The sequence below is a fragment of the Lissotriton helveticus genome, chromosome 3_1 (genome assembly GCF_964261635.1).
Source record: "Lissotriton helveticus chromosome 3_1, aLisHel1.1, whole genome shotgun sequence".
Lineage (NCBI taxonomy): Eukaryota > Metazoa > Chordata > Amphibia > Caudata > Salamandridae > Lissotriton > Lissotriton helveticus.
The window spans coordinates 1,922,197,490-1,922,224,696 of record NC_136061.1 but is presented as its reverse complement, the minus strand read 5'-3'; the positions used below and the strand labels follow the sequence as shown (position 1 = coordinate 1,922,224,696).

At 45.3% G+C, this 27,207-nt stretch overlaps 1 protein-coding gene across 3 annotated transcripts in view; it reads right to left on the bottom strand.

The window, feature by feature from the left end:
• Positions 1-826: 826 nt before the first annotated feature.
• MTHFS (methenyltetrahydrofolate synthetase) overlaps positions 827-27,207 on the bottom strand; it is a 138,277-nt gene continuing 111,896 nt past the window's right edge. For all 3 annotated transcript variants that reach the window (XM_078684061.1, XM_078684063.1, XM_078684062.1), the window contains exon 3: positions 827-1,321. In XM_078684061.1, the coding sequence (XP_078540187.1) occupies positions 1,077-1,321 (245 nt within the window). In that variant the 3' untranslated portion in view covers positions 827-1,076. The remainder of the gene's footprint in view (positions 1,322-27,207) is intronic.

The following is a 27,207-nucleotide window of genomic DNA, read 5'->3' as shown; positions in this document are numbered from 1 at the left end:
GCCGGTGCCAAGCATCTGAAACCACCGGCTCAGATTAAGCACTGTCTGCATGTCTTTGGTCGTGGATTTGCAGATTGGGATGCACACCCATCTCATGCAGCCTTTTTCACATACACCTGGTGTGCTTCTTGGATTTGTGTTGTCCTGCCCGAGGGGAGGTACATGGGGGGGTTGAGGCACATGGAAGAATGTGAAACTTGGAAAGAGAGTAGGGAAAGAATAGCACGATTCATGAACCAAGCAAGATGACTCAGAAACCCAGAATTATCATAGGAGTGACTGAAGGCCAACATTTAGGAAATAAATATGAAAATCCAGTGGCTATTCACACTTGTTTAACAGGGGGAAGTCCATAACTCTGAAAAGGACTTATACACTCAGGATATCACTGAGACAATCAGGAGGCATAACTAATCTTCAAGATGGGCAGGACACGCCACGCTGAGATGGGAATTGGGCTCGGATACTCTTTGGTGGGAAAAATCTAACACTTCAAAGGGGTATGGCTGGTCAACAGTCTTAGACACTCTGCAACTGGAAATGTGCATTTAACCCACCCTCAGGAACTAGTCTCAAGAGAGCACCAACCCAGCCCGATGTAGAATGTGGCTTTCATAAAGAAAAGGTAAAAGTAGGCATGCCAGAATCTGAGAAATGATGTACTGGAATTTCTAAAACATAGTTGTGACATAAAATAGATAAAATAATTGTCTGCAGATCTTCCCTGCCATCCATCACCATTTAACATAAAGGGTTCATATCAATGTGATCTTACATTTAAAGACTAGCCAAAGGTACAGCTCTTCATATTAATATGCTCAAAAAAGTTATCACAGTCATTTTATTTAACAAACACAGGTCAAGGCTTAACTGTTCAATTATTTCTTTATAAGATTACAAGATCTCCGTTGGATGATGCACGATCCTCAGCACACTTGGATAGTCCACGGCACATGAAGGACACAAAAAATTGAGTGTCGCAATAGGGATTTCCTCACAGGATTTCACCAGGAGGGAGCATCAGTATCACTGTTATGCAGCCACATCAGGCACTTCACTTTGCTCCAGCAGGAGAATCACCGGCCGTCCGTAGCACCATCCTCACATTCATATAGGATTTCATCCACTGCAATATCATGGTCCGACACAGGCACAGTGTCGCATATCTGCTCCTTGAAGGCCAGTGCGATGGTGTAAGGTTTTCCTCTGGGGTGGCACAAGCAACGCTGTAGGTATGTGTCGTAGTACCCCTTGCCTCTTCCCAGGCGCCGGCCCTTCCCGTCAAATCCGAGCCCCGGCATCAGAATGAGATCCAGACCATCTGCAACAACAGTAGAAAGCAAGTCAAGGAACAACAGGTACATCATGGGAGAGAGAGAGACAGAGAGACAGAGACAGACAGAGACAGACAGAGAGAGACAGAGGATGTATGACATGACAACGCGGGCTTTTACCCCGCGCTGCCATTACGACGCTGCTTTCACAACGCAAGTCGTTAGAACAACTTGCGCTGTAGGCGCTGGATAGTGGAATAGTTTAATTTTCAATTCCAACTCCAGCCCACGTTACAGTAGGGAAGGTGTTGGAATAGAAAATTAAACTATTCCTTTTCCAACAGCGCAAGTCGTTGTAACGACTTGCGTGTAAAAGCAGCGTCATAATGGCAGCGCGGGATAAAGCCTGCATTGTCATGGCTGCTTACCGAGAGGGAGGGAGAGAAAGAAAGAAAGAGGGAGAGAGAGAGAGAGAGAGGGAGAGAGAGAGAGGGAGAGAGAGAGAGGGGGAGGGGCAGGGGAGGGGCAGGGGAGGGGCAGGGGAGGGGCAGGGGAGGGGCAGGGGAGAGGGAGGGGAGGGGCAGGGGAGAGGGAGGGGAGGGGCAGGGGAGAGGGAGAGGGAGAGGGAGAGGGAACACCTAGCGCCACCTGTGATTTGTATGAATTGCCTATTAATTGTGTAATGCTGTAAACCATATGAATATAGTGAAAAAAATTTCAACAGGATAAAAAGAGTGACGCAACTTTAAAGCCTCTTCTTTATTTAGGGGACGTTTTTCTTATCGTAGCTTACCTTTGCCGACTTGTTCCTGTGCCGGTCCAGCTGTGGGGTGACGCTACAATCCACATTGGTGAATCCACGCGGCTGCAACACTGCGGAACGCCCGGTCTCTCCCTGCCGTCGCAGCACTTTGCCATCAGCGCGACCGCAGTGGGGGGGGAGACCGAGGGGCAGGGAGGAACTACATCTCCCAAGTGCCCTTGCGTTTCCCAGCCGCCGCCGGGGGATCGTGACGCGCCAGGAGGCGCTTTAAAGAGCAGAGTGCCCCCCGCGTCGCGGGAGCGCACGGGAGCTGCGCCGGGCTAAGCCCGGGCAAAGGGCGGGCCCTCTACGGCCCTCCAAGGCCAAACAAGGCTGGGCTGGGCATTCCTCTAAGTTCTACGCTTGTAAAACTCTTTAAAAACGACCTCGCATCACTAGAAATGTCTATTTCTGTGGCTGATGATTTCCCATCCAGGGTAGGAGTATCCATTCTCGGCCCCTTGGATAAATATTTTTCGAGAGCGATTGCTGATGTAGATAGAGATATAGCTCTGGCAGAGCGACGTGCGGAACGTCGCCTCTCTATTGAATTATTAAAAAACACTGTCATTGCTCCAATCTCTAAGGAAACAAATATACCACACATAGAAAACGTCACAATTGAAAATACAGATGCGGATCTGTTTAATACAGAGAATATCCCTTTGATCTTCCAAATCAGCTCTACCCCAAAGCCGACTAACAAGTCGATATTTGTTGTCACCCAGTCAGACCCACTTCCCCCTACCAACCTTTTAATTGATTTAAATACCCCCATAGATCCAAAAGCTTCTGAACATTTTAGTCAAAGTCTCCCCGTGGCTCAAATAGGTTTAGGGGTTGATTATCACGTGCAAACACGACTTCCCCCTCCTATAGAATTTAGACCACTAATTGAAAACAATTCCTTAAAAAATAAACGTGGTATTATCCGCTCACCTCCTAAAAAACGAAGGAAAAGAGGCGAGGGAAAAATAGCGAGCTTTACTCGTAACTTGTTGCCATCTAAAGCCTCCCTGAGACAGGAATTAGCTGGAATTGTAGAAAGGGTCCCAAGCTTGGCCTCGACTAATCTATCTGATACCATCCCTCCTTATGTGCCTCCATCATTGAAAGATTTTACTGAGGTGATGGAACAGCTCCTGAAAACCTTTCTGCTACCAATAGTAGAGAGAGTCAAGAGATTAGGCGCTCAACTAGATACCCTTGTCGAAGGTGCTAAACAAACGCCTCAAATTAAAAAGGATGAAATAAAATCATCGAATTCGAAGGAGGCTGAAAAAGCGACAACTAAGGTTACAGTAACATCGGCTGTAAAAACAGCTCTTGTGCCAATGCCTTCTGCAAAATTAAATTTAGCGAACACTAAGGTCTCTTCTGCCACTAAGAAGATGCCCCAAGGGTCACAGTCTCTTCAAGTAAAAGCACTCGTGGAATCGGCAAGATTCGAGAATGAAAAGACCTACTCCCAGCTGAACAGGGAAAAAATTAAACCAACCCAGATTCCTCGTGAAAGAAATGTGGATTTACCCCCAGACGCTTCCAAATATGTCATTATTCTAACAGGGGTTTCGCCCTTATCATCAGGCTCTGTTGAAAATTATAACAGCCTAAAAAATAAGATTATTTATTGGCTATGCAACAACAGACCACTGCCACCTCACCTTAATGGTGACATAATTTCTGTGCGAAGAACAAATTGGGTGGGAATGCGACCAAAGGACATTGAGGGCGATGTCGTGATTGTCACTTTTAGAGATCACAGAGTCATCTCGCATATCATGGATTGGTTTACAGACACTAGTAGGGGGCCGATTATTCCCAAAAATGTGAGTTATTTTTATCCTGAGTCCCTGATGCCTCGCAAGAAATATTGTCCAACACAGCACTGTGAAAACTATCTTTCTTCCCAGCAATATAGATATTCACATAATTTCTATCCTTCAAGGCCAAGATATATGGAAAACACCTTTCCTCGTTCCTATCTACATGCTTTCTCTGGCTATGGCCATTCCCTGCCACCTACAACGCCTCAGTGGAATATTCCTTGTTTCAACCCCTATGCGCCTCTTTCCGGCCTGGATGATATTGAATGACTTTCCATCCAAGATGCATCCTCGACAAATCATTTTGAGCATCTTTCCAACTATCAAAATCTGATTACTGTACCTTCCAAAAACCTGAGGACAAAAACTTTTTGGGGGAGTAAAAATGGCAGAGAGGGTGTAAGGTCCCCTTCGTGTAAAATCAGTATCCCGAAGAAAGGACTTCTTTCCGAGTCTTTGAACTTATACAAAAATGCAGACCCTACTATAGTTGGATCACAGCTCGATACAATAGTTTCTGGTAGCACATTGGCGTTATTAAGGGTGGATAGCCCTGGGAGAGGGATTGTAACTGGTGCTAGCTTTGACGTAGCACCTTTAAATAGCGTTTCTCCGTGTACCATGATAGATGCTAGTGGTTCAGCTAGTCGGGCAGAATTTTCGGAATCCTCAATCAAACAACTTTGGGTTATCCAGGAGAATAACATAGAGGTATCCTATAATCATCCTATGAACAGTGCCATACTTTCCAAAATTGAGATACTTAGTTGGAATGTGGCGGGCATTTCCACAAAAATCGGCTTATCATCTTGGCTTGATTTAGTTAGTTCTTTCTCAGTTCTTTGCTTCCAGGAGACGTGGGTACAAACCCCGGTTCATCTCCTGGGTTTTCAGACATTGCATTCACCGGCGTTACCGAGTAAACAAGGAAGAAATAGGGGTGGGCTGTGTGTTTATGTTAACATTGCTAGGGGTTTGAGTGTACGGAAACATTCTCTCACGGAGTCTTATCAAATTATCTCCATTCAAACAGGTAAATCCTTCCATTTGTTAATAATAAACTTTTACAACAATATGCCATTACATGGTTTGGAGAGGGTACTAGATGAATTGTTTCACGCTGTTGTTTCTGTTAAGGAGTTGCTTGGGGGGGAATGGGCCATGGCCTTTATGGGCGATTTTAATTGTCACACCTGCCAGTATGCTTCAAGGGGACTTTGCGACTTTATCTCCTCCCCGGATAATAATGATGATACCTCAAATCATTTTATGCATTCGAAAACAGGGGAGGCACTAAATAGTTTTTTAGCACATTTTAATTTAGCTTTTGCGAATGAGCTATGCTCACCCCCGATACCTTTTAAACCCTCTTTTCATGGAAGAGGGTTAAATTCCACCATTGACTTTCTATTCTTTTCTAAGATGCACGCCTCCTTGATATCCTCATGGGATACGTTAGATCATATATATGGTGACCATTACCCCATAGCCTTTTCTATTTCCTTACCATCCCATATTATAAGTCATCGTACTCACTTGGTAAGGTATGACCAACCAATCTCAATAGGGGCGGTAAATGGCTACACTCTTAAATGGGAAAAAATTGAGCCTGCTGGCCTTCTTAAGAACTTAATAGAGACGAGGTGGGAAGATGTGCATATATGCCTGTCTTTGACAGAACACCCTCAAAAAATTTTGGAATCTTTTTTTTAAAATACAAGAAACTCTAAAAAAGTTACTTACCCGCCAGTTCAAGACAGGACCCTCTATATTTAGAGGATGGTTCGATAATAATTGCACACGAGCGCTTAAGTCATTGAAAAAGGCCTTACACTCCATCCCGAAGTCCTTATCTGAGATACGTCAGGCTAGATGTGGCTATCGCTATGCTATCAAAAGTAGGATTAAAACATTGAAGGCGGAGGCCTGGCAGACACTGTTGTTAGCCTCCGAAAGCCGTGATTCCTCGGCTTTCTGGAAGCTAGTCAATGCCCCACTTCCGTGGGTTAAAATCCCGGAGAATAGGTTAGATCTGGCCATTGATGGAGATACTTGGGCTGCTTATTTTCAACAGCTGTATAGCAACCCAAGTTTTCTAGGGACATCTCCAACGGATCACATTCTTCCCTCTCCTACTAGTACAGTGGGCTTGAGAGAGTGTGTCCCTGATATCGTTTTCTCATGTGATGAGGTTATCCTTGCCATTAAGGAGAGCAGACCTGGCAAGGCACCCGGTCCAGATGCCATACCAGTGGATGTCTATAAGGCTGAAATAGATTTTTGGGCCCCGTTATTAACTTCTGTTATGAACTGTGCAAATGTTTATGGCCTAATTCCAACCTGGCTAGATGCCATTGTGGTACCTATATATAAAAAAGGGGATAGGCACATACCCTCTTGTTATCGTCCTATCTCCTTGCTCGATGCCCTAATGAAAATTGCGGACGTATTATCCTTAAACGTATGAATAACTGGACAGAGGAGGCTGATGTCCTCTCTAGATTTCAATACGGTTTTAGAACAGGTAGGGGTACGGTCGAGCAGAGCTTAAATCTATATTTTTTCATTTCTAAATATGTCGAGGCTAAACATGGTAACCTTTTCGTTACATTTATAGATTTAAGCTCAGCTTTCGACTGTGTCGACCACAACCAGTTATGGAGAGTTCTAGAGCACTTAGGACTGAACTTATCTATTCTTAATTTTATTATTGCTTTGTATAGGGATGCAGGGGCCAGGGTGCGGTACGGACAGAAAGGGGAGTGCTCCTCAAGATTCACCATTGGCAGAGGTGTGAGGCAGGCGTGCATTTTAGCCCCCCTGCTTTTCTCGCTCTACATAAATGCCGTTGGTGATTTCATGCAGAGTGTTGAATGTGATTATCCTAAGGTAGAGGGTCATGCCGTCCCAATCTTGTTATACGCAGACGATGCGGCTATTTTGTCTCAAACAAGGTTGGGGCTGCAAAGGGCGGTCACTAAATTTACTCTCTTTATGAAAGAAAAGGGTTTGAAGGTAAACATTGCTAAAACCTTTTACCTGGCCTGTAGCAAGGGAATAAAGAAAACCCCATGCCCGATATTTATTGAGGGAAAAAAGATAGACACTGTAGAACAATTCCCATATTTGGGTATTTGCTTTCATAGAAAGGTGTCCTGGCAGTCCGCTGTAAAAGCTAGGAAGCTTGCTTTCTCAAGAGCGATTGGCGCACTTCGAGATTTTGCTAGTAAAATTGGGGGGAGACCAGTCAAGCAGCTTATCACCATTTACAAAGCAAAGTGCGTATCAACGGCAATCTATGGGACAGGGCTCTGGGGGTTCGATACAATAACATCAATCCAGAAGGAAGAAAACAAGTTCCTCAGATACCTCCTAGGTTTGCCGAAATCAACGTCTACTTATTTGACGCACATAGAGTTGGGGCTACCGGTTATTTCTGATACAATTAAGACTGAGCCCATTCTCTTATGGCATAAGCTTTGGACTACCCCAGAAACGGCTTTTAATCGTGAAGTAATAGCTGATTGCCAAAAATTGGAGGGGGCAAGACACATAAAATGGATGTCTTTCGTTGAAAGTATGTGTATGGAAATTGGCCGCCCTGAGTTTTTTATTGATCCATCGAGCCTGGAGCAAATATCGAGGAAAGCTCTGAGAAGGCTCTTAATGGACCATTTGGAAGCCAAAAGATGGTCTATTCAAAAGGACAATAAAACTGTTTTGGCTTTCCAAAGGATCACCATGACCCAGGGTTTTCAATTATACTTGGCAACTGACATTAATTGCTTTTCAAGAATGCTCCTATCCAGATTTAGATTGGGCTCCTTTTTTCGGCTAATTACTTTCCCCTCTTGCAATGATTGGTCTCGAAACCTGCTCCCTTGCCCTTGTGATGATGTTGCATCCCAATCTAATATACATTGCATACTTTTCTGCAAATATTATCAAGTACCTAGAACATTTTTATTGAAACCTCTACTGAAGACCTGGGGACTGCGGTCTTGTAAGGATGCTTTTGTTCGTCTACAACAATTGGAGAATAGGGAAGTGATACTTATTGTCGAAAAGTTTTTAAAATTGCTGCTAAGGTTCAGGAAGTCAATATGATACATGAATTTTTTTTATAATTATTTATTGACTATATAGTCTTCTTAATATCTTTTTTATTGAAAATGTTAATTCCTCTGTTTCCTGTGAAGTGATGTTTTTCTGGCATCTTATAGATTTATATGTGTCTTTTTTTTTTTTTTTTTAAATTGTAATTCGATTATTGTAATGTGTGCTTTTATGATATCCTTGTGATTATCGAATAAAGCTTATTGAATTTGATTACTAGGCAATTTCTACCACAGCTACCAGAGACTGAAATCCATTTATGTAATTTATACATCATTCACCAATTGAAAGGTATGTTTTGGCTCCCCATAACAGTTTGTTTTATAAATACAATTTTCAAGGAGGCTTGGGGCGAGATGAGGGGTACAAATGAATTGTACCACAAGACTCGCTCTTTAACTGTATGTGCTACCACCAGCACCGAACCCACTGTCGCTCACATGCTCTACACTACAAGCAAGTGTTTGTTTTTCCGGATCAGGGTGTTTTAAGTACTGATTATGCCAGAGACTATTAAATAATCCAAGATTCAGGTAGAGCAGGACAAAAAGTGATGCGCATGTACTACTTGAGTGTACCACACAAAAGAAAGTATCACATAATATTTACACAGCTGAGACGATGCACATTCAATCATACTCACACTACAGTATTGTACTCAGACACTGTGCGGATGACTTGCATGTCTTGTTGGTATAGTAATGAGCATAGCAGCCCTTGTGCAGAATGCCAGCATTTCCTCCTTTCCATATTCTTTCCGGCCCAAGAAATTATAGTAGGAGTTCGATATTAAACTGCAATGTAGAGTGGCTGAGAGAGGGAAATGTAGGGTGTATATTACAGTCATTAATTCCAGACTTCTATCACCCACAATGATGATCTCCACTTATAGTTTTGCACTCTACCCCTACAGGCGAGAGAGGACTGATAATGCGGTTTTATTGTACGGCATGTAAATGTTTGAATGCCCCCTTGCTGGACATGCATTTCCCTGGTTTATAGCCAGTATAGGAATCCATTCTGTGGGCCACACAGACCTACATTTTTAGAAACATGAAAATGTGAGTACTGGTAAATTTCAATGTCAGTATCTTAATGGAGACAAGGCCAGCCTGTCCCTGAAAATTGTTTTAACCTTTTCTATGCGGATGACGGAACCGCTCCGTCATCAGCTGCGGTGGCGCTGTGCTGATGATGGAGCGGTTCCGTCATGGTCCGGCCGCCGCACCTGCGCGGCGCGGATTCCGCGCCTGCGCTGGGCGTTCTTTTGAGCAGGCGGGGCCATGACGGAACCGCTCCGTCATCAGCACAGCCCAACCGCGGGTGGTGACGGAGCGGTTCCGTCACCAGCATGCGGCAGCCCCGCCCCCTTAGCGCTGCGGCGGAATAGCCGCCGCAGCGATGCGGTTAATGCCTAGGTGATTGCTTGCATGAACCCTTTCCATGCATTAGCTACTGCCTACAGATAACTGTAGCTGCCTGTAGCAAGAGTTCATGTGATCAATACAGGACCACAGCTTTTTGAAGGGTTACACTGTGCCACGGTCTTTACATTATGGTTATTCACATGCAGCAAAACAGTTTCTTACTGCAAAAATAGCGAGTGCAAATCCAACAGAAGCAGCTTCTATATACAGGTGAGTCTCACACTGGAGCTTTGCTGCCCTGCCCGCTGCACTTCCCCAGCCTTCTCCTGCTGAAAGCGACTCTCCTCTGGTAACTTTCATTTAGTGCAATTCAGATGTGTTTGCGTCATAAGCCTTTACTTTGCCAATGGCTGTTTTTAATTGTTTTGCTCTGCAGAGCGTAACTAAGTGCCTATCTGGTAGCACTGAGTTCACCTCCAACAACATCCATTACTTCTGGTTCTGGACAAAGAATCTGCACTAACCGAGCTTTAAGTGTCTATTTTACTGGGTAGCTCAGACATCTGCAGGAGAGCAAAGATGCCTGTTAAAGGGCACCTTAAAGCCAAGAGCCTGCTGTCTGCGCACTAAATGCTTCTTACTCAAAATTCCTTGAGGACCATGTGGATGGATAGGTCTATAGGTACCGCTGATGGGGATGCGATGCTGCCTCAAGTGTTGCCCTTGCAACAAACGTGGAAGCAGATGGGGGTGGGGGTGTTTTCATTTGACACATTTAACTATTTAATCTTCACTCAAAACACTTCCATCAATTGGATGTACCTCAAGTATTCTGACTATAAAATCCAATTCAACAACATTACTGCCTTGGATAACACTTGTATTATTGTTTTCTATGCATGTAGGAAGCCCACACTTTTGAATAACACCTTTTTTTCCTAAGAAGCCATACCTTAAGACGGCGAGGTCAACTATAACTTAGTATCCTCCTCCCCTGGCGTTTTCAAACGATGTGCTGTTTCTTTGAGTGACTAAAATGCTGGGTCTTTTATAAAACATAAAAAAGAAGCTGAAAATGTGGATTCATTAACCAATTTCACTGCCTTTGGCTTATCTGACTTCACATCAACCTCCCCCCCCCTTTAATGCGTGTCTACTGTTTAACCACTCAACCGTAGGATCAGGAATCTGCACAATAAGGTGGTCTCTTGGTTACGCATGACCAGTCACAATTAGCAAGACAGCAGTGCACCCAAAACTCGTACTGCCGCCCCCCATATGCAACTGCTAGTGTGAAAGACCATTGTGGTCATCTTATCAGACACGTACTATCATTAGTGCAGCAGGTCCAGTGGCACCAGGGCCAGGTATGTGTGGCCTACTGTACCAATAATCAAAGATTCTCCCAGCTGCGAGTAAGCGTGCCATTCTCCTTGCCCTGGGCTCAGTCACCCTTTGTGCGCCACTGCTGCCTGCGCGGTCTTATCCCTCTTTACGCTTTTACTTCCGACCCCAGCCTTGTGTGCGTCTGCCTGTGCGTGGCATGTGTTCGCGCCCGCGCGCCTGTCTGTGATGATAAATAACTGCGAATCACTGCTTTTCTGAATGCTGCGTGAACGCTTCAGCTTTCTCAGTTTGTACTTTCCATGCATGCTAATGCAGCTGTAAAACGCTTCCTCTGTCTCGAGCTGCCCTCTGCTGGCAGAAACCTATCACGACGCGTCTTCCGTTGATTATTTCTCAGTCGGGTGGTTCTCCTTAGCGTAGTGCAAGGCCTTCTCCCTCACTGGTGCTTCTGGGGGCGCCAGTGCACACACCAGCTGGCAGCCCGTGTTCATTCTATTTGGGCTGAGCATTAGTTTAGTATTTCTTTCAAATTAGGCAACACTTCACTCGCTTTTTGTAATCACGTGCACTTCAAGTAAATGGAAGCCTGATGGCAGTGGCATAACAAAACACGCTGCACGTAAAGCCAGGGGAGATACCCACCCCAACATACAATCTCCCTGCCACCCACATACAATCTCCCTACCACCCGATGTGTTCAAGTTCCTTCCTATACAACCCGGCAGCAGGCGATTGATACAATTAACTGCATAAATATAGTCACGACAGCAGGTAATAAAATTTGATTTACAAAATAGGGGTTGAAGGTCTGTGTCCGTATCTGGCCTAGCAAAACGTACATTTTCTGCATACCATTACTGAACAGTCATCACCCTAAAGGAGGCCTTAAGAAAAGAGTCTCCATCAGATTACTTTGTGAGGGGCGTGTAGATGGAAATTAAATTCATTAAAAAAAAGAAGACTACACTGTTACCATCACTACTTCACCCTTTAATTAAAAACTGTTTTGTGTCCAGAAATGCATGCTTTTTAGGTTTCGACTGCAAAAAGCTGCGCAAGCAGCTTTTGCGCAGGAGAAATCTTATGAGAACTGTAGTGTGGCTTTGGTTCGGCCCTCGTCATTGATTGGCTGGCTCCGTAAACGGAGCCTTGCCATTGGACGAGGGGCCTGTCCGTCAATGCCGGACCAGACACGGGGGCGTTCCCGAGATTCTTTTCCTTTTGCCGACGTCACGCGACGCCGGGAACGCCCCCGAGTCTGGTCCGGCATTGCCGGCACTACTGCGTCTCTTCTCCCCCGTTTCCCGCCCCGTGACTGGCCGGCCGGCCAATCCTAGCGCGGCCGGCCGGAAGTGCCCGCCCCCCGCAGCCCGGGGGAAGAAGGAAGACGGCAAGCAGTATGGCGGCGCCCGCGGGGCTCCCGTGGCCTGGAGGGAACCGCCGCCGTCGACGTTGCCGGTCTCCCATGCCGAAGAGGGAGACCGGAGAAGTGCCAGAGAGATTTTCGACGTTGCCGGTCTCCCATGCCGAAGAGGGAGACCGGAGAAGTGCCGCCGTCGCAAGGTGCAGGTGAGTCGATTGGTTTTTTTGTATTTTTTTTTCCCCTCCTCTCTTCCCCTGCCTTCCTGCCCCAACCTCTCTCCCCCTGTCTCCTACCTTCACTCGTCATGTCCTCCCCGCCTTCCTCGTCTCCGGCCGGGCTCCCGGCTGCTGCTCTGGAGGCCTGAGAGGTGGAGCCCTGTCCGGGGAGTTCCCTGCACCGGCATGTACGTGCAGACACGAGCCGGGCCTCGGGGGTCTGCTGGTGTGCAGAGTGCAGAGTGGAGCTTCAGAGTGAATTGGGAATGTTCACTGCGGGACAGCTTAAACCCACAATGTATCAGCCAGGCGCAGGCCAACTGAGTAAAATATGCATATAGAACTGTAATAAGGCTGGCCTGCAAAATATTAGGAAGCCAATGGCCACGCATGGCTCCCCCTCGGCTAATTTGCGGGGAACAGATTGTAATAGCTGAGGCTTTCCGCTGATTATCTTATCCAGGATCAATATTGCTAAAATCCAACCAGAAGCTAAACAAAGTCAGTTTCCCTTCATTGCACTGGGCCTTCTTCTGAGTAACAGATGGCTGGATGGGAATGGCTGCCTCGCAAGCGCTGTCCGTACTTGGTTAGTTAACTAGTTGGTGTTTGTGAACTATACAGATGGAGGGAAATTAATGTTAGAATTGCAATTTAGTAGCGGACACGAGCAGCATTTTCTCAGTGTCTGTCACGGTACATTCTTGGATTGGATGTGGGACCAGTGAATACAGCGCTGCAGTGTTTCGACACAGCCGTAACCAATGTTGCGGCAAATGGAGGTGAATTGAGGTTCTCGCCTTCTCTTCTTTTGGCGGGTGTGGGTGTGCACTGAAAGTGACCAGCGTTGATATACCCTTTCACTTGTGTTTAACAGAGGGCTTTGGTGAATTTCAGTATCTGTGGATGTGAGCACCGGCTGTGTTGCTGGGTTTCTCTGTTCCTGGGTGATTTATGACCGAGGTGCACATTTCGGGGCTGTAAAATATGCACACAGGACGCTAATTGCCGCAATCGCTCTTAAAGTGTTGTTAGTGGGGTTTACAGTGAGTGCTCCCTGCTATTTTAAGGCATTATGCGATCCCGCTTGCGGGGGTAACCAGAGCTCGCCCCGGATACTAGGCATTCAGTTCTCGGTGGTGGAAGTTTGGGTCGGCCAGGCAGCTGTGGAAAAGGTTGAAATGTTTTTAAGGCTGATGTAAGACACTGCACCCTGTGGCTGGGTCCCGTGACGACAGGATGTTCGTCCGGGCCCTGTTGGGGGGGATGGGTGTGTGTATATCTCCGAGCCTCGTGGCCACGGTTTGTGCCCTGACCCGTGGGGAGCAAGCTGTTTAGTGGGCAGTATGAAAGAATTTAGTGGGCAGGCGAATGGTAATATGAGTGTGGGTCCACTTGTGCAGGGGCAAGGCATTCGTGCTTGGGACCTGAACGTGCTGGTTATCTTTGTGACCGGCTCTTGAAAAGCAGTGTGTGAATGGGGGGTGTGGACGCAATACCATGGTGCCTGGTTCCGTACACATAGAACCAGGCTGGCCCTTCGAGGCCCTAATGTACATGTGCCCTAGCCGACCATGGGGTGTATCACTGACATGAGGTAGCATGCGTGGGCCTGTGAGAGCGTGGTGCTTATGTGAGCGTAGGTTTATTTGTGCCTGGACCGTGCCTCAAATGCATGCGCTATTGGTATTGTAAATGACAATGCCATTTATTTATCTGTTTTCAAAACCAACACATAAATAAAAATGTTGTCATTTACAATGCCAATAGCTCCAACTTTTGCAAAGGCGAAACCGTTGCATTGTAAATGCTTGTTTTACATAGGGAATAGTTCACCTGGTACTCATGGAACGTGTTACTTACCCCTTTGGCATCCATTCACAGCGAGCCCTGCCGTAGATCGACATGATGAGAATACTCGTACTAGCTAGTGTTGGGCTTGGACGTTTGCAAGTTCTTTTTCTTTGATTAAGGCTTTCGAGTCACGGGATGCACTAAACTCCACCCTTAGTGGGCGGACACTGTGATAGATTGTTTTTCGCACAGTGGGAGAGAGTACGCATGGAACGGTGAGTAAACATAGCATGGTGCACCATGTGTATTGTGAAAGTAAATTAGGTAATAAGCAAAGAAATCTACAAGTGGAGACACACCCTTACATGGAGGACGGTCGGCGCATATAAATCTATAGCACTATATGCTAGAAATAGATGTTTACAGGGTAACATTTTCTGTTCATAGCATGTGTTGCTATAGATACACATGCTCTCCATAGACTATAAAACCATATCCTTACAAGTGGTGGCTGTCGTGTGGATGATGCGGATGTATGAAACAAAGCCGACAAGACTGTCTGGCCAATCATAGGCTGCTTTCTGGCCAAGATATCCACAAAAAAGTGATTAATGAAGGTGTGTGGGGTTGACCAGCTGGTTGCTTGACATATGTCAGCTAACAGGATGTTACCAAAGAAAGCCATGGTTGCTGCTTTCTTGCGTGTAGATTGAAGCCTACAGGTAACAGGGAGGGCTCTTTTATCTTTGTGGTAACAGGGTTGGATGCACTTGACTATCCATCGGGCAATATCAGCCTTGGAAAAAGAGTGGCTCTTGGGAGGTTTTGGATCGGTCCTGCAGAAGGGTTTGCTTCTGTTGATGTAGTACATGAGAGAGTGTTTGACATCTAGGGTATTAAGGGCTCTCTCCGCGAAAGAGTCTGGCTGTGGGAAAAAGACTGGAAGTTCAATAGTCTGGCTGAGAAAAGAGAGACCACCTTGGGGAGGAACTTTGGGTTGGCTGTAAGAATGACCCAGTCCATATCAACCTGAAAGAAGGGTTTTAAGGGTAAGGGCCTGCAGCTTACTAATGCTTCTCAGAGAGGTTAGTACTATGAGGAAAACCACTTTCCAGGAACAGAATTATAAAGGGCAAGTGTGCAAGGACTCAACGGGCAGACCCATGGGCCTGATAAGAACCACACTGACTTTCTGTACAGGGGATGAGGGGTCTCCAGGGAGGGATGACCCTCTGCAGGCCCTCGAGAAAGGCTTTGATTTACTGAATGCAAAATAGAAGTGTTCCCTGTTTTGCATGTATGCGACCATGGCTGTTAAGATTTAGTTGTGGGGAGGTGTAGGCGAGGCCTGACTTCTGTAGATGGGGAAGATAACAAATGATGTCCTGGGCACAGGTGACTGGAGATGAAATAGTGGATACCCATCATTCACTTTGCAGCATAGCAGGCCCATGTAGTAGGCCTACAGGATTTGCAACCAATGTTCATGCATTTCTGCATGAGAAACAGGTAACCAAACTCAGGGACCTCGGGTGTCAAGTCACTACATTGAGATGTCTGGGTGCCTGATTAGGCCATTGTTCCATGTGAGAAGGCCCGGCCTGATGGGGAGCTTCTTGTGATGGGCTTATGGGCATGTTGAGTCTAGTAGAGTACCGGAGCGGCCTGGCCCACTTGGGACCTACTCGGATAAGCCTTTCTGATGTCCGCTGCATCTTCTGTACCAGATACAGAAGCAGTGGGAGGGACGGAGAAGGGTAGGAAAAGATCCCTGACAAGTACATCCATAGTGTTTTGCCCATACTATGGGTCTGGGTACCTGGATGTGAAGTTTAGGCAATTTGCCTGTTCGGAGTTGGGCAACAGGTCTATTTGTGGAGCGGCCTAGCATTGGGAGTATTTGGGTAGGACTTGCGGGTACAGTTTCCACTCATGGACTGGTTAAAGCAACCTGCAGAGCAGATCTGCAAGGTTATGGTCCACTTCCAGATCGCACTCTGCCATGAGGTGTGTAGGGTGGCAGATAGTCCAAAGCCAGGTCGGCTGCACTAGCGATGAGAGCGCTTAAGTGTATGCTGCTCAACTTCTGAACGTCATACATGGCAGTTAAGCTGTCTGTCTAGGTAAAGACTACGTTGCTCTGAATTACCTGAAGGAAGGCCTTGAGAGCACACAAGATGGCCAGCAGCTTGAGATGTGCTGCCCGAGTGATAAGGGGGGCTGCTGCCCGAGTGATAAGGGGGGCATTCTCCTATATTGTCAGGTCATAGGAAGGGACTATACACTGCTTTATCATATGCATTTTCAAAAACAAGACCTGCTTTGGGGTTTTGTTTTTGAAGAAAAAAAAGTGTAACTCTACTGTACATCTCAGTTATGTTTGATGGAGCCATACGGTAAAGTTACAACACATTGGCAGGAGTCACCATGACTGTGGTTCTTGTCAATGGCTGAAATGTCCGCCGTCCAGATGGATAGTTCAAAATGTGGTCATCGGGATCTCTCGCCAAGGCAATGGAATAATTTACTTAGTTGCCCTGGCGGAGGACGGCCTGACCACCAAGTTTTAAAATTGAGCCCTAAGTATAGACTCCAGGAAGGGCTGTATTTGCAGCGTTTGTAGGTGAGACTTGGTGGAATTTACAGTGAGCCCCAGGCTGTGAAATAAGGAGTTCTCAACTTGAGTGCAAGCGAGGCATTGTTGATTGCCTCCTCTTTTGATCAGCCAATCAAAAGTGGCTGTTTTCTCTTCCCCTAAATAAACGGCTACCATTGCTAGGCACTTTATGCAGACCTTTGGAGTGGTGGTCACCCCAAAGGGGAGCACTCATCAAAAGTTGAGGTAAAGGAGGTGGCAGTGATTGATTGGGATGTGAAAGTAGGCATCATTCAGATCTAGTATGGTCATGTAGTCACCGTATCGGAGCAGAGGGATGAAAACCTGCAGGGTTGTCATGAAGAAATGCTTTGATAGGATGTATTGATTTAGGGGCCTGAGGTCCAAGATTGGCCTGAGAGAGCAGTCTTTCTTGGATATGAGGAAGTAAAGAGTAGATGCCCTAAGTCCAGTGGTGAGGGGGCACTCTTTCCTTTGTGAAGGAGCGTCTGAACCTTTTACTCTAGAAGGCTGCAATTTTGTCTGCCGAGGGTATGTTTTGGGATGGGATGTTGAAAGCAGTTGTGAGGAGATGTAGGCAGTAGGCATGGCGAACCACCACAGCAACACTGATCTGAAGTGATTTTCTCCCAGCGAGAGAGGAACTCCTGTAATGTCCCCCAACAGGTAACATGATCAGTGGGGAGGCAGGGCAAGTAAGTGCTTAGAGATGGAGGCCTCGATGCTAGAGCTGCTTCTCCCCCTACCTTTATTGTTGTTGCCTCTATAGGCACCTCTGGTGCTCCCTCTCTGGTATGTGTGCAGGGGATCAGGGAAAGTGGCCTTGGCCCCTCATTGAAGTTGATGCCTTCGAAAGGAGGCTTTGGCAGCTAGGGCTTGAAGGGTACTCATTGAGTTTGCAATGCCCGCGTCCTGCTTACTTTTTTCCAGCGCCTTATCAACTTGTGGCCCAAATAAGAGTTTCCCATTGAAGGGTAGATTAAGGAGATGCTGTTGAACCTGCAGCTTAAACCCAGAGATATAGAGCCAAACAAGGCATCTGGAAAGAACGCTGGTGTTAACCCATCTGGAGGCTGTGCCCGCTGCATCAAGGGAGCAAAAAAGAATGAGTGTTGGAGATGGTCTTAGCTTGGACACCATCTCCCCCCCTTTTCTTTAACTCCTCACAGAGATGCTTCACCAGCTGCTGCAGATCTTTCCACTGGGATCTATCGTAGCAGAAAAGGAGCCCCATGGAGTTAGCTATATGCCAGAAAGTCACAGCCCTATAGCCATGCTTTGACCTGCTGCATCCAGCTTTTTACTCTCTTTGTCAGGCGGGCAGGGATGGCTTTCGGCTTGAGCAGAGGCCTGCTTGAGAGGGGTATGCACTACCAAAGAGTTGGGGAGGACATGACCCCTGATATAGACACGGTCACTGGGGGATAGCTTATATATATTTTTATCCACCCTGGGTGTTACAACCCTGACATTCATAGGTTATTTGAATGTCTCATGGGTGGACGTGAGCATGCCCCTCAGCATAGCCTTAGACGTCGCTTTTCCAACTCGAGGGCGTCTCGTTGGGGAAATCATCTTCCTTGCTGAAGTCGTGGTATAGTCAGAAGAAAATGCCCATAGGGGGTAATAGTCGCAGCAGTCACCTGGGAGGGGTCTTAGTCTTCCCAAGGGTCGTCTGTGGGCCCTGGCTCGAAAGGTGCATCATAGGGATCAGCAGGGCCAAAGGGACTGCCTGAGCCATAAGAGGAGTGAGGTGATCCCTCTGGTGACTGAGGTGGAGGCAGTGGTGGAGCAAAAGGGGAAGACTGACTGCATCATATCTATGCTTTTTGGGCATGGCCCTTAAGGGTCTTCCGATGCACGGTCCTCCTCAAATGCAGGCCCCTTCTTCAGGGTAAGAGTCTTAGACGAAATCTTCCTGTTCAGGGTATGGATAAAGAGGTGTTTCTGCCTTGTATTGAAGTCCTCCTAGAATCTTTAGAGAATTGGCTGCTCTGAATCCTCGGAGACGAATGAAGGTGCTTTAAGCGTCGACAATGACTTCGGAGTCGACAAAGACTAGGGCACCCGTGTGGAAGGAACCTTCAGCTTAGAGTGCAGTCAAGGCTTGCTGGTGGCCATGGGGCTTGACGGCAGGGAAGGGCAGACTCCCTGGGCTGGATCCTTCTTCAGGTCGGGTGCCTTTGCATTGTGCAAACTGGAGCTCGAAGATGATGGAGGCCCTGGAGGCAGCAATCACTTCAGCATAGGGTTTGAGGCCCGACTCCCTCATGAGCAGTGCTTTGCCTCACCGTGAGGCCTCTTGGGAGGCTTGGAATGGATGTTGGAGCCAACCGTACTTATGACCCTGGGTGAGGTCTTCAACCAGGGGCCACTGTTCCTGGTGGTCGATGGGACCTCATCTTCTTCCTCAGGGTAGGAAGAGCAGAGGAATATGGCCCCTATGCTGGGAGTAGGTTGTTGCAGAGAATGCCAGAAAGGCAGGCATTGTCACTTTCCTAAGCACCAAAGGGGTCTTGTGCGCCAAAGATATCGGGTGTGTTGGCAGCGGACTGCTGATGCATCTTGTAGTGCGCCCAATGCCTCTTTGTTTATTAGCGCATCATTTGTTTTGACCGGACGGTGAGGCAAGCTTCACATGAGGTAACCGATGGCCTGAGAAAAGGCTGAGGTTACAAACCTCAGGATGCTTAAACCACAGGTACATCGTGGGTCACCGAAGGCAGTACTGAAAGGTCGTCCATTCCATTACCCTTTGAGGATCTTCATTCTTCGGTGTCAAAGGTCAAACCAATTCACCATGATTCACTAAACTGTGTGATCCTAAGCAAGTTACCCAACTCCTTGTACTTCGTTTTCTTTATCTGGCATAACTGGATATCCCTAGAATGGATTCAGTTTGCTGTTAGGCATAAATATCACACAAATATTGTAATGAACAGCACGTCAAATTCTTTCCAGAGGATGTAGGGCAGAAGTGCCAAACCGTTAATGGCAATTTGTTGACAAATTGGATCAAACTGTGCTTTTTACAAGTTTTTTTTGTTGTTTTTTAAAAGAAATTGGTAGGTAGTTTGCTTTTACAAGTGTGCAGAAGGAGATTCTAGGGAGCATTCCAGTACTCGAGGGTCTGCCAAAAAAATCTTGACTGATACTGCGCGCCCATTATTGTAAACACCAGTCCCCATGTTAAAAAATAAGCAGCAGAAGACATAGCCTGAAATTTGACCACTGTCAAATGTCAGGCTATGTGCAGAAAATGTGAGAAGATAAATACAGTATTCAAAGGCATCTTTATTTAATGCTATGAATTGTGTGCCCCATCAAAATGGCTTGCAACCCACCAGTGGGTCAGGACCCATAGTTTGGGAGCCACAGTTGGCACTTTGTGCTTCTAGGCACGATTTTCACTTAAATCCTTTTAATTGCATATCTCTGGTTCTACTGATTGGATTTTTTTTGTGTTTGTCTCAAATATTTTATTAAATGTAACCCTATTTTTCCTAAATTGGTGTGGGATTTTTCTTGAGTTGTGTCTTCAAGCTATTACTGTTTGAATTGCTGCATCAATAATTTACACATCACCTCTAAGTTAAGCCTGACTGCTTTGTGCCAAACTCCCAGAGAGTTAAGCACAGGTTAATGTAGGGATTGCTTGTGTTTCATCCTGACAGAGATTGTGGTTCCTAATTTAGCAGGGATTCACCCCCTCAGCCAGCTGCCAATTTCAATAGTCCCAACAACAAACTCAGGACTACAGTTTTGAGCTGATCAGAGACAAAGTCATAAAATTAGAAAGGTATATAAAATTACAGATGGCTCAAACAAGGATTCTTAGAGAACAGAACTTCTAAATCGATGGTTTGTCACACTAGGCAACAAACATCAAAACCATTGCTTACTATGGTAATCTGTGAGATTCTATGTAATAAAAAATAACTATCTGTAGGCTTTAATACAGAGTAATAGCAATCCAAACTACATACCTATGGAGTTTAATATACGATTTGCTCAATAAATGTGTGTCAGAATTAGTGCTTTTATCATAACATTTCGTTACAAACAGGTCAGGCCTATAGCTATGCTCACAGGCTTGCCATTATAACCAACTCAATCCTGCTGTATGCAGCATTTGCCATAAGTCAAAAAGTGCAATACAAGCAGTCTTTTTATAGGAAGCACACAATCAAATCCTGTACTCGGGCGAACTAACATGAAGGTGGAGCCTTAGCCCCTCTCTCAGTAGTAGTCTGAAAGCTCTTTTTTGTTGATCATATAAAGTCAAGCAACAGTTGCATTTTCAAATCCAATTGTGGGCATTCAATATTGCTCTCAAATACAAAACTGCACCCTGACGTCTCAAGTTGATGATAAAAGGTGAGGGTGCTGGGATTGCAATATATTCCTCATGACTGACTGCCTTCCTTCTATCTGTGCTGCTTTCAGAGAAAAAAACACACACTATACATTATCTGGTAATCTAAGGCACTTTAACAACATAGCAGTGTCATATGTGTGGCCCTGAAAGTTCAGGCTCAGGCAGCCATACTGCTACTGGCTCAGGCAGCTGTCTAAACCAAAATAAGCAAACAAAATGATCACAGCTGCGAGGAGGGGAAGCACTTTGTTCTGTGGAAGCACACAACTTCTGCCCTATCAAAACGTACTCCTGGCTACCAACATGTGTGCAGAGCTAAACACACCTCTTTATAGGATATTTTGCCTTGAGAAACTTTGACCTTGAGAAGAGGAGATATGCAATGTAAATATTGAACATGGAGCTCACATTTTAAATGCTGTCCTTCTACTCCCTAATAGAGAAACTGGACTAGAGGGTGAATGGCTACAGAAAGTGACCAGAACCCTTAGGCCAACCTCTTCCGTCATGCCTAAATCAGGTTAAAGATTTGCAAAGCAAGGTGTAAAAATGTGCCAATGCCATGAAAAATAAGCACTGGCAATGCTAATAGGTCTGGATTTCAAAGAATGTTGTATGATAAAGTAAAGTATTAGAAGTAAATGGCATGGGGATGTATTTGTGTGGAAGCAAAGAACTATATAATAATATTGGTGTAGATTAAAAAGTCAAGTGACAATCCCACGGTCAAACCAGACCCAAAATTCCATGTAGGGTAAGGATTACCCTCCTCCCATCTGTGCTGCTGGAATATCTAAGGCACTCTGATGTGTGTGCCCCTAAATGTTCAAGCTTAGACAGCTGGATAAATAAAGAAAACGACCACAGCTACCTGGAGAGCAAGCACTTTTTTGTGAAAGTACACAACTTCTGCCCAATCAAAACATTTACTCCTGGATCCCAACATGTGGGCGGAGCCACAGTTCCTCTTAATACTGACATAATTGTCTTGCGACTCCTGCGCTGACAAGCCAGACCATAAAAAGATTCAGCTGGATGGGATGCAAAAGGCTAGCATTAACTTACACGAATAGAAACTATTATTTTGTAAACATATGCCCTCCAGGGAAGTGTGAGAAGGAACCAAGAACTACAAAGCAGCACTGTTTGCGATGGCGCAAACAGTAAGGTAAATGTGTGTGAAAGCGGAAGATAAAGGTATGGCAGGTAAAAGAATGATCATGTAACCTACTCAATTTAAAATGTAACACGTATTTAACCACGCAAGGAGGCTATTGATAACTCAAGGACACCAGACTGACCTCCCTATTGGTCTATAAGATTTTTATCACTCCATACACGGCTTGGCTTTACCCACACAGCAAATAAAACAAATCCTGAATGTTTGCTTAAATGCCGCCCACTTTACTCTTCAGTGACTTGCCTACCTCTACCTTTTGTGCCAACACTGAGCCTTTTTATTACTTCCCAGTAATCTTCATTGCACTGAATCCTAACCTTCCACAGCACAGGCCAGGAACATTGGTGGTAACCAGCTCTCTGGGACAGACAAATCACCGCAATAACAACTTTGAACGCCTTCCCTGTCAACCAGTGAAGAGTAAACTGAGGCACACTGTACCTGGCTCATACTGTGCAAACAAGCATGCAGATACTCTTTATCAAAGGTTCCTAGAAACAATCAACAGGACAGGAACAGGATTTTAACAAGAAAACGAAGAGCTGAGCAAAATGATGTCAAGTACATCCACTGGACACTGTCCAATGTACCATTGTGCCTCCTATTGATCTACCCTCAATTGAGGCAGGCTATGGGACATCTGCCTGACAGTAGGCCACCGAAATGATTTAACATACCCATTAAATCATAGTGGATGCCTTCTTACACGTTTCTACCAAACAACAGCAACAACAGATCTGAAGTGAGTAATGCATTACAAATAAAACCTGACTGATCAGCTAGCAAGAAGGGTGTGGAAACCACCATGATGAACCAGAGGTGTAGGGCTCAAAACAGGCAGAATCACCTCTATGTTCACACAAGTGCTGTGGGAAGGTGATCGCTACCACACAGACAACTTTGACCAGAAGGCGATTCATGGGCACACTTCAAAGAGGCTTGGAGGGAGTCTGGTGGTTGGGCCGCAGAACAAATGGGTTATCCCAAGCAGGAGTCCTGTACCAGACACACAGATAGATATTTGAAAGGGTTGAAGCAAACTAGCTGAAGTCAATAATGCAACCATCTGCAATCCAAGGGATGTCATCATAAGACCATTATTGAAAAATTCACTGACTCTACAACCACAGCTCAGAATGTTCAGAAGCCAGGCTATGAACTACATCCGCAGCAGGGAGTGGCAGGGCTACTATTGGTACTCTAGTGGAATGAATAACTCTGGGAAAGTTGTGGAATATAAAAGTCTAGTAGGTCAGCCTAAGAACAATCTCAATCACTGTCACTCCCCTCTTATAATTTGGTAGCTAAACTCTCTGTACCACAGGAAGGTTTCACCATGGTAGTAGCCAGAAAATGTAAATCCCCCCCTTTGAATTAAAGCTCTGATGGTACTAAGCAACTGAGCCAACCCTACCTAAAAGAGCTCTCTTATCTCATCTGCTCAATCTATTCATTCATCCTTTAACCCTTCCATCCACCTGCTGATATCCACCATTTCACCTTTGGATTCTGTCCGCCATTCTTTTTTTCATCTATTATTCTATCTTTCACCATACCACCCATCTTCTGACATTCTATCTATCCATCCATCCATCTATTCGTTCTCACATTTATCAACTATGCAGGCCTCCATCCATACATCCATCAACCAATCATTTGACGTACACAACTATAAATAAAGCTTTTCACCCATCAATTGATCCTTTTGTCCAACCATCCATCCGCTCAGATTTCCATTTACTCTTTTATCCTTTCACCCATCCTCTCAGATTTTCATTACTTCTGCCATCTTTTCACCTACCCATCCATCCTCCCAGATCTCTCCATCCTTTCACCCTCCCATCCACCTATCATCCCATCAACTCATCCACCCATCCTTTCACCCAAACATCCTTTCACCCACCCATTCATGCATCCTTTCATTCATTATCCTTTCATACAGCCATCATTTCACCCACTCATTCATCCATTTACCCATCCATCCTCTCGCCCACTCATTCTCGCGCCCACTCATTCATTTTCTCATCCTAATTTAACCAGCCACCCTCTCAAATCTACATTTACTCAGCCATCCTTTCACGCACCCATCCACCTATCCTCTCACCCACCCTTCCACCCACATATCCATGCTTTCAGCCACCCATTCATTCATTCATTCTTCCCCATCCTTTCACCCACTTATCAATCCATCCTTTCAATCACTCATCCATCCATCCTTTCACCCCTTCATTTCACTCACCCATCCATCCTTTCACCCACTCATTTCACCCACCCACCCATTCCTTCACTCACCCATCCATGCATACCTTTACTCAGCCATCCAGCTTTTCACCCACCATCCTTTTACCTACTCATTTATCCACTCATTTACACACACATCCTTTCATCCAGCCATCCTTTCATCCAGCCATCCTTTCCCCTACTCATCAATCTATCCTCTTAACAACCCATTCTTTCACTCACTCATCCATTCATACCCTTTTCTATCAACCCATCTTTTTTCTTCTTAATAGCGCTATTACCGAGCTAGTAACAAACATAACAGGGCCATAAAGAGCTCCACCTCTGTGGTAACTGCTAACACGGGGGTTTCACGACACCCCTGGGTTAGTCACTCAAACAATTGGCCCACTGGATTCAATATCTACCCCATACATCACCTGGTCTGAGATCCTGAACCATACATTGGTAGAAGGACATCAGTACAGGAGGCGAAGAAGACAATGGACAGGGCACCATTACTCTGGCAGATCAGAAGAAAAATATGTAGATTCTGGGAGAACTTTAGATAATGAAAAACCCCTGATCAGGATGTCTGACATCCTGTCCCAGAAATGACAGAAAGCACAAGTGAATGCAGATTGTTCTCTGCCAGTTGGCCCATGGAAGGGTAAACGTTGTCCTTGGCCCTGGACATTGTTACCCACTACCCGTTATCATAAGCCACAGACACGAAGTCGCTTGTCCTAGCAAAGATAGTCCTTGGCCCAGATCAGTGCTCTGTAGGCACATTTCCCTCCAATTAGAGAAGCAAGCACTTTCCTCAGGAGTCAACAAACTCTAGGCTAATGGGGATCCAAAGTTGTGAGATACAGTATCCACCAGAAAGAGTGTTCCCGAAGCTAACTTATTCTTTTAATTAGACATGTATGACCACAGATTGCTCATCTTTTAATAGATACCAAAGAAGTGCCTCCCAAAAGATGAGGGATCTGAGGACTCGGATTTACAACAGGAAAGCCTGCCGGATCAGGTGAGCAAAATTACCTACAGACACGAGTCTCGAAACAGTTGTGCCTGGTGAAGATATGGAAAGAAGCCCACGCAGCAGCTTGGTAGATGTCCAACAACAGACCACTTCTTGTCAGGAACGTAATTGTACCTTTTCTCTGGTAGAATAAGCTCATCGGCCCTCAGGAGGATCCTTTTTGGACAAAGCACAGAGTAGCTTAATACACAGGGCAGTCCATCTTGATGAGGTCAGTTTATAAACTTTCTTTCTTTTCTTAGCATCAGCAAACCCAACAAAAAGTTGAGGCCTGCTTACAACTCCCAAGTCCTTCCTGTCAACACAAAAACTAAGGGCCAGCCTAGGATCAAACTGGTGTAGCCTCCCCTTTCCCATACAATGATGTGGCAGACAGAAAAAACACTTGGAGCTGGATCAGCGGCCAGGCCCCTTTACTACCCACTCCTAAATCCTAAAATTGCCTTTACTATCCTTTATCTCTATCCTCCCCATCACCCTAAAATTACCCTTGCAAACCCTAAACTAAACCAGTTCCCACTTCATATCCCTACAATAATCCTTACCACCCTTCACCACTACCCCGCCCTAAAATGACCTGTACCACTTCTAAACCCTATAATTACCCTGACCACCCTTTCCACTAGCCACCCCAAACCCTAAAATTACTCTAACCACCCTATATCACTGCCTACCACTAAACCATTAAATACCCTTGCAACCACTAAACCCTAAAAGTAGCACTGCCCACCCCACACCGTATAATTACCCTCACCTCCCTTTACCACTACCCACCCCTAAACCCTAAAACTACACTAACCACCCTTTACCACGGCCCACCTGTAAAATATATATATACACATTATATATATATATATATATATATATATATTCACTGAAAAAACCATAGGTTATAGACCATATATAGTTAGGAATTAGCATTTACAAAATCTTGAAAATTCACTGAAAAAACCATAGGTTATAGACCATATATAGTTAGGAATTAGCATTTAGAAAACCTTATTTTACTCACACAAAACCATTGAAATTCCATATATAGTTAGTTGCACTAACTATATATCGCGCACCCGCAATCCACTGCTGATGATGTCACATATTACATCATTCATGACATGGTCAGTGACATCACTGATGACATCACTGATGACATCTCAAATGACATCACTGATGACATCACTGATGACATCATCCAGTGACTGTGTGTTTCTGTAAAGTTTAAATATGTTTTACATATTGAAGAATGAGTAGATGTAGAAGTGTCTGGATGAAGGATTTAGTAGGTGCGTGACTGACTGTATGAGTGAGTGATTAAATGTGTCTCACTGAGTGCATGGGTTAGTGACTAAACTGTCTTAATTTGTGCATCATTATGTCTGTTGTTCTGTAAACTGCTGCATGTGTTGATCAGTAGCTATATGAGTAACTATATGGGTTATTGATTGATTGCCCAAGTATTTGTATGGGAGACTGAGTGTGTGTGTGGCTGGCTGGGAGGTGTGTGACTCTGTGCAGATCAATGTGTACTTGTATCAATGATTGTATAAGAGAGTAATTATGTGTTAGTATATGTTTCAAAATGTAAGGTGCTCTATGTTTAACTGTATAGATTAGAAAATGGAAGTGTGATTGATTCTTTACAGGACTGACTAGGTGTGTGAGT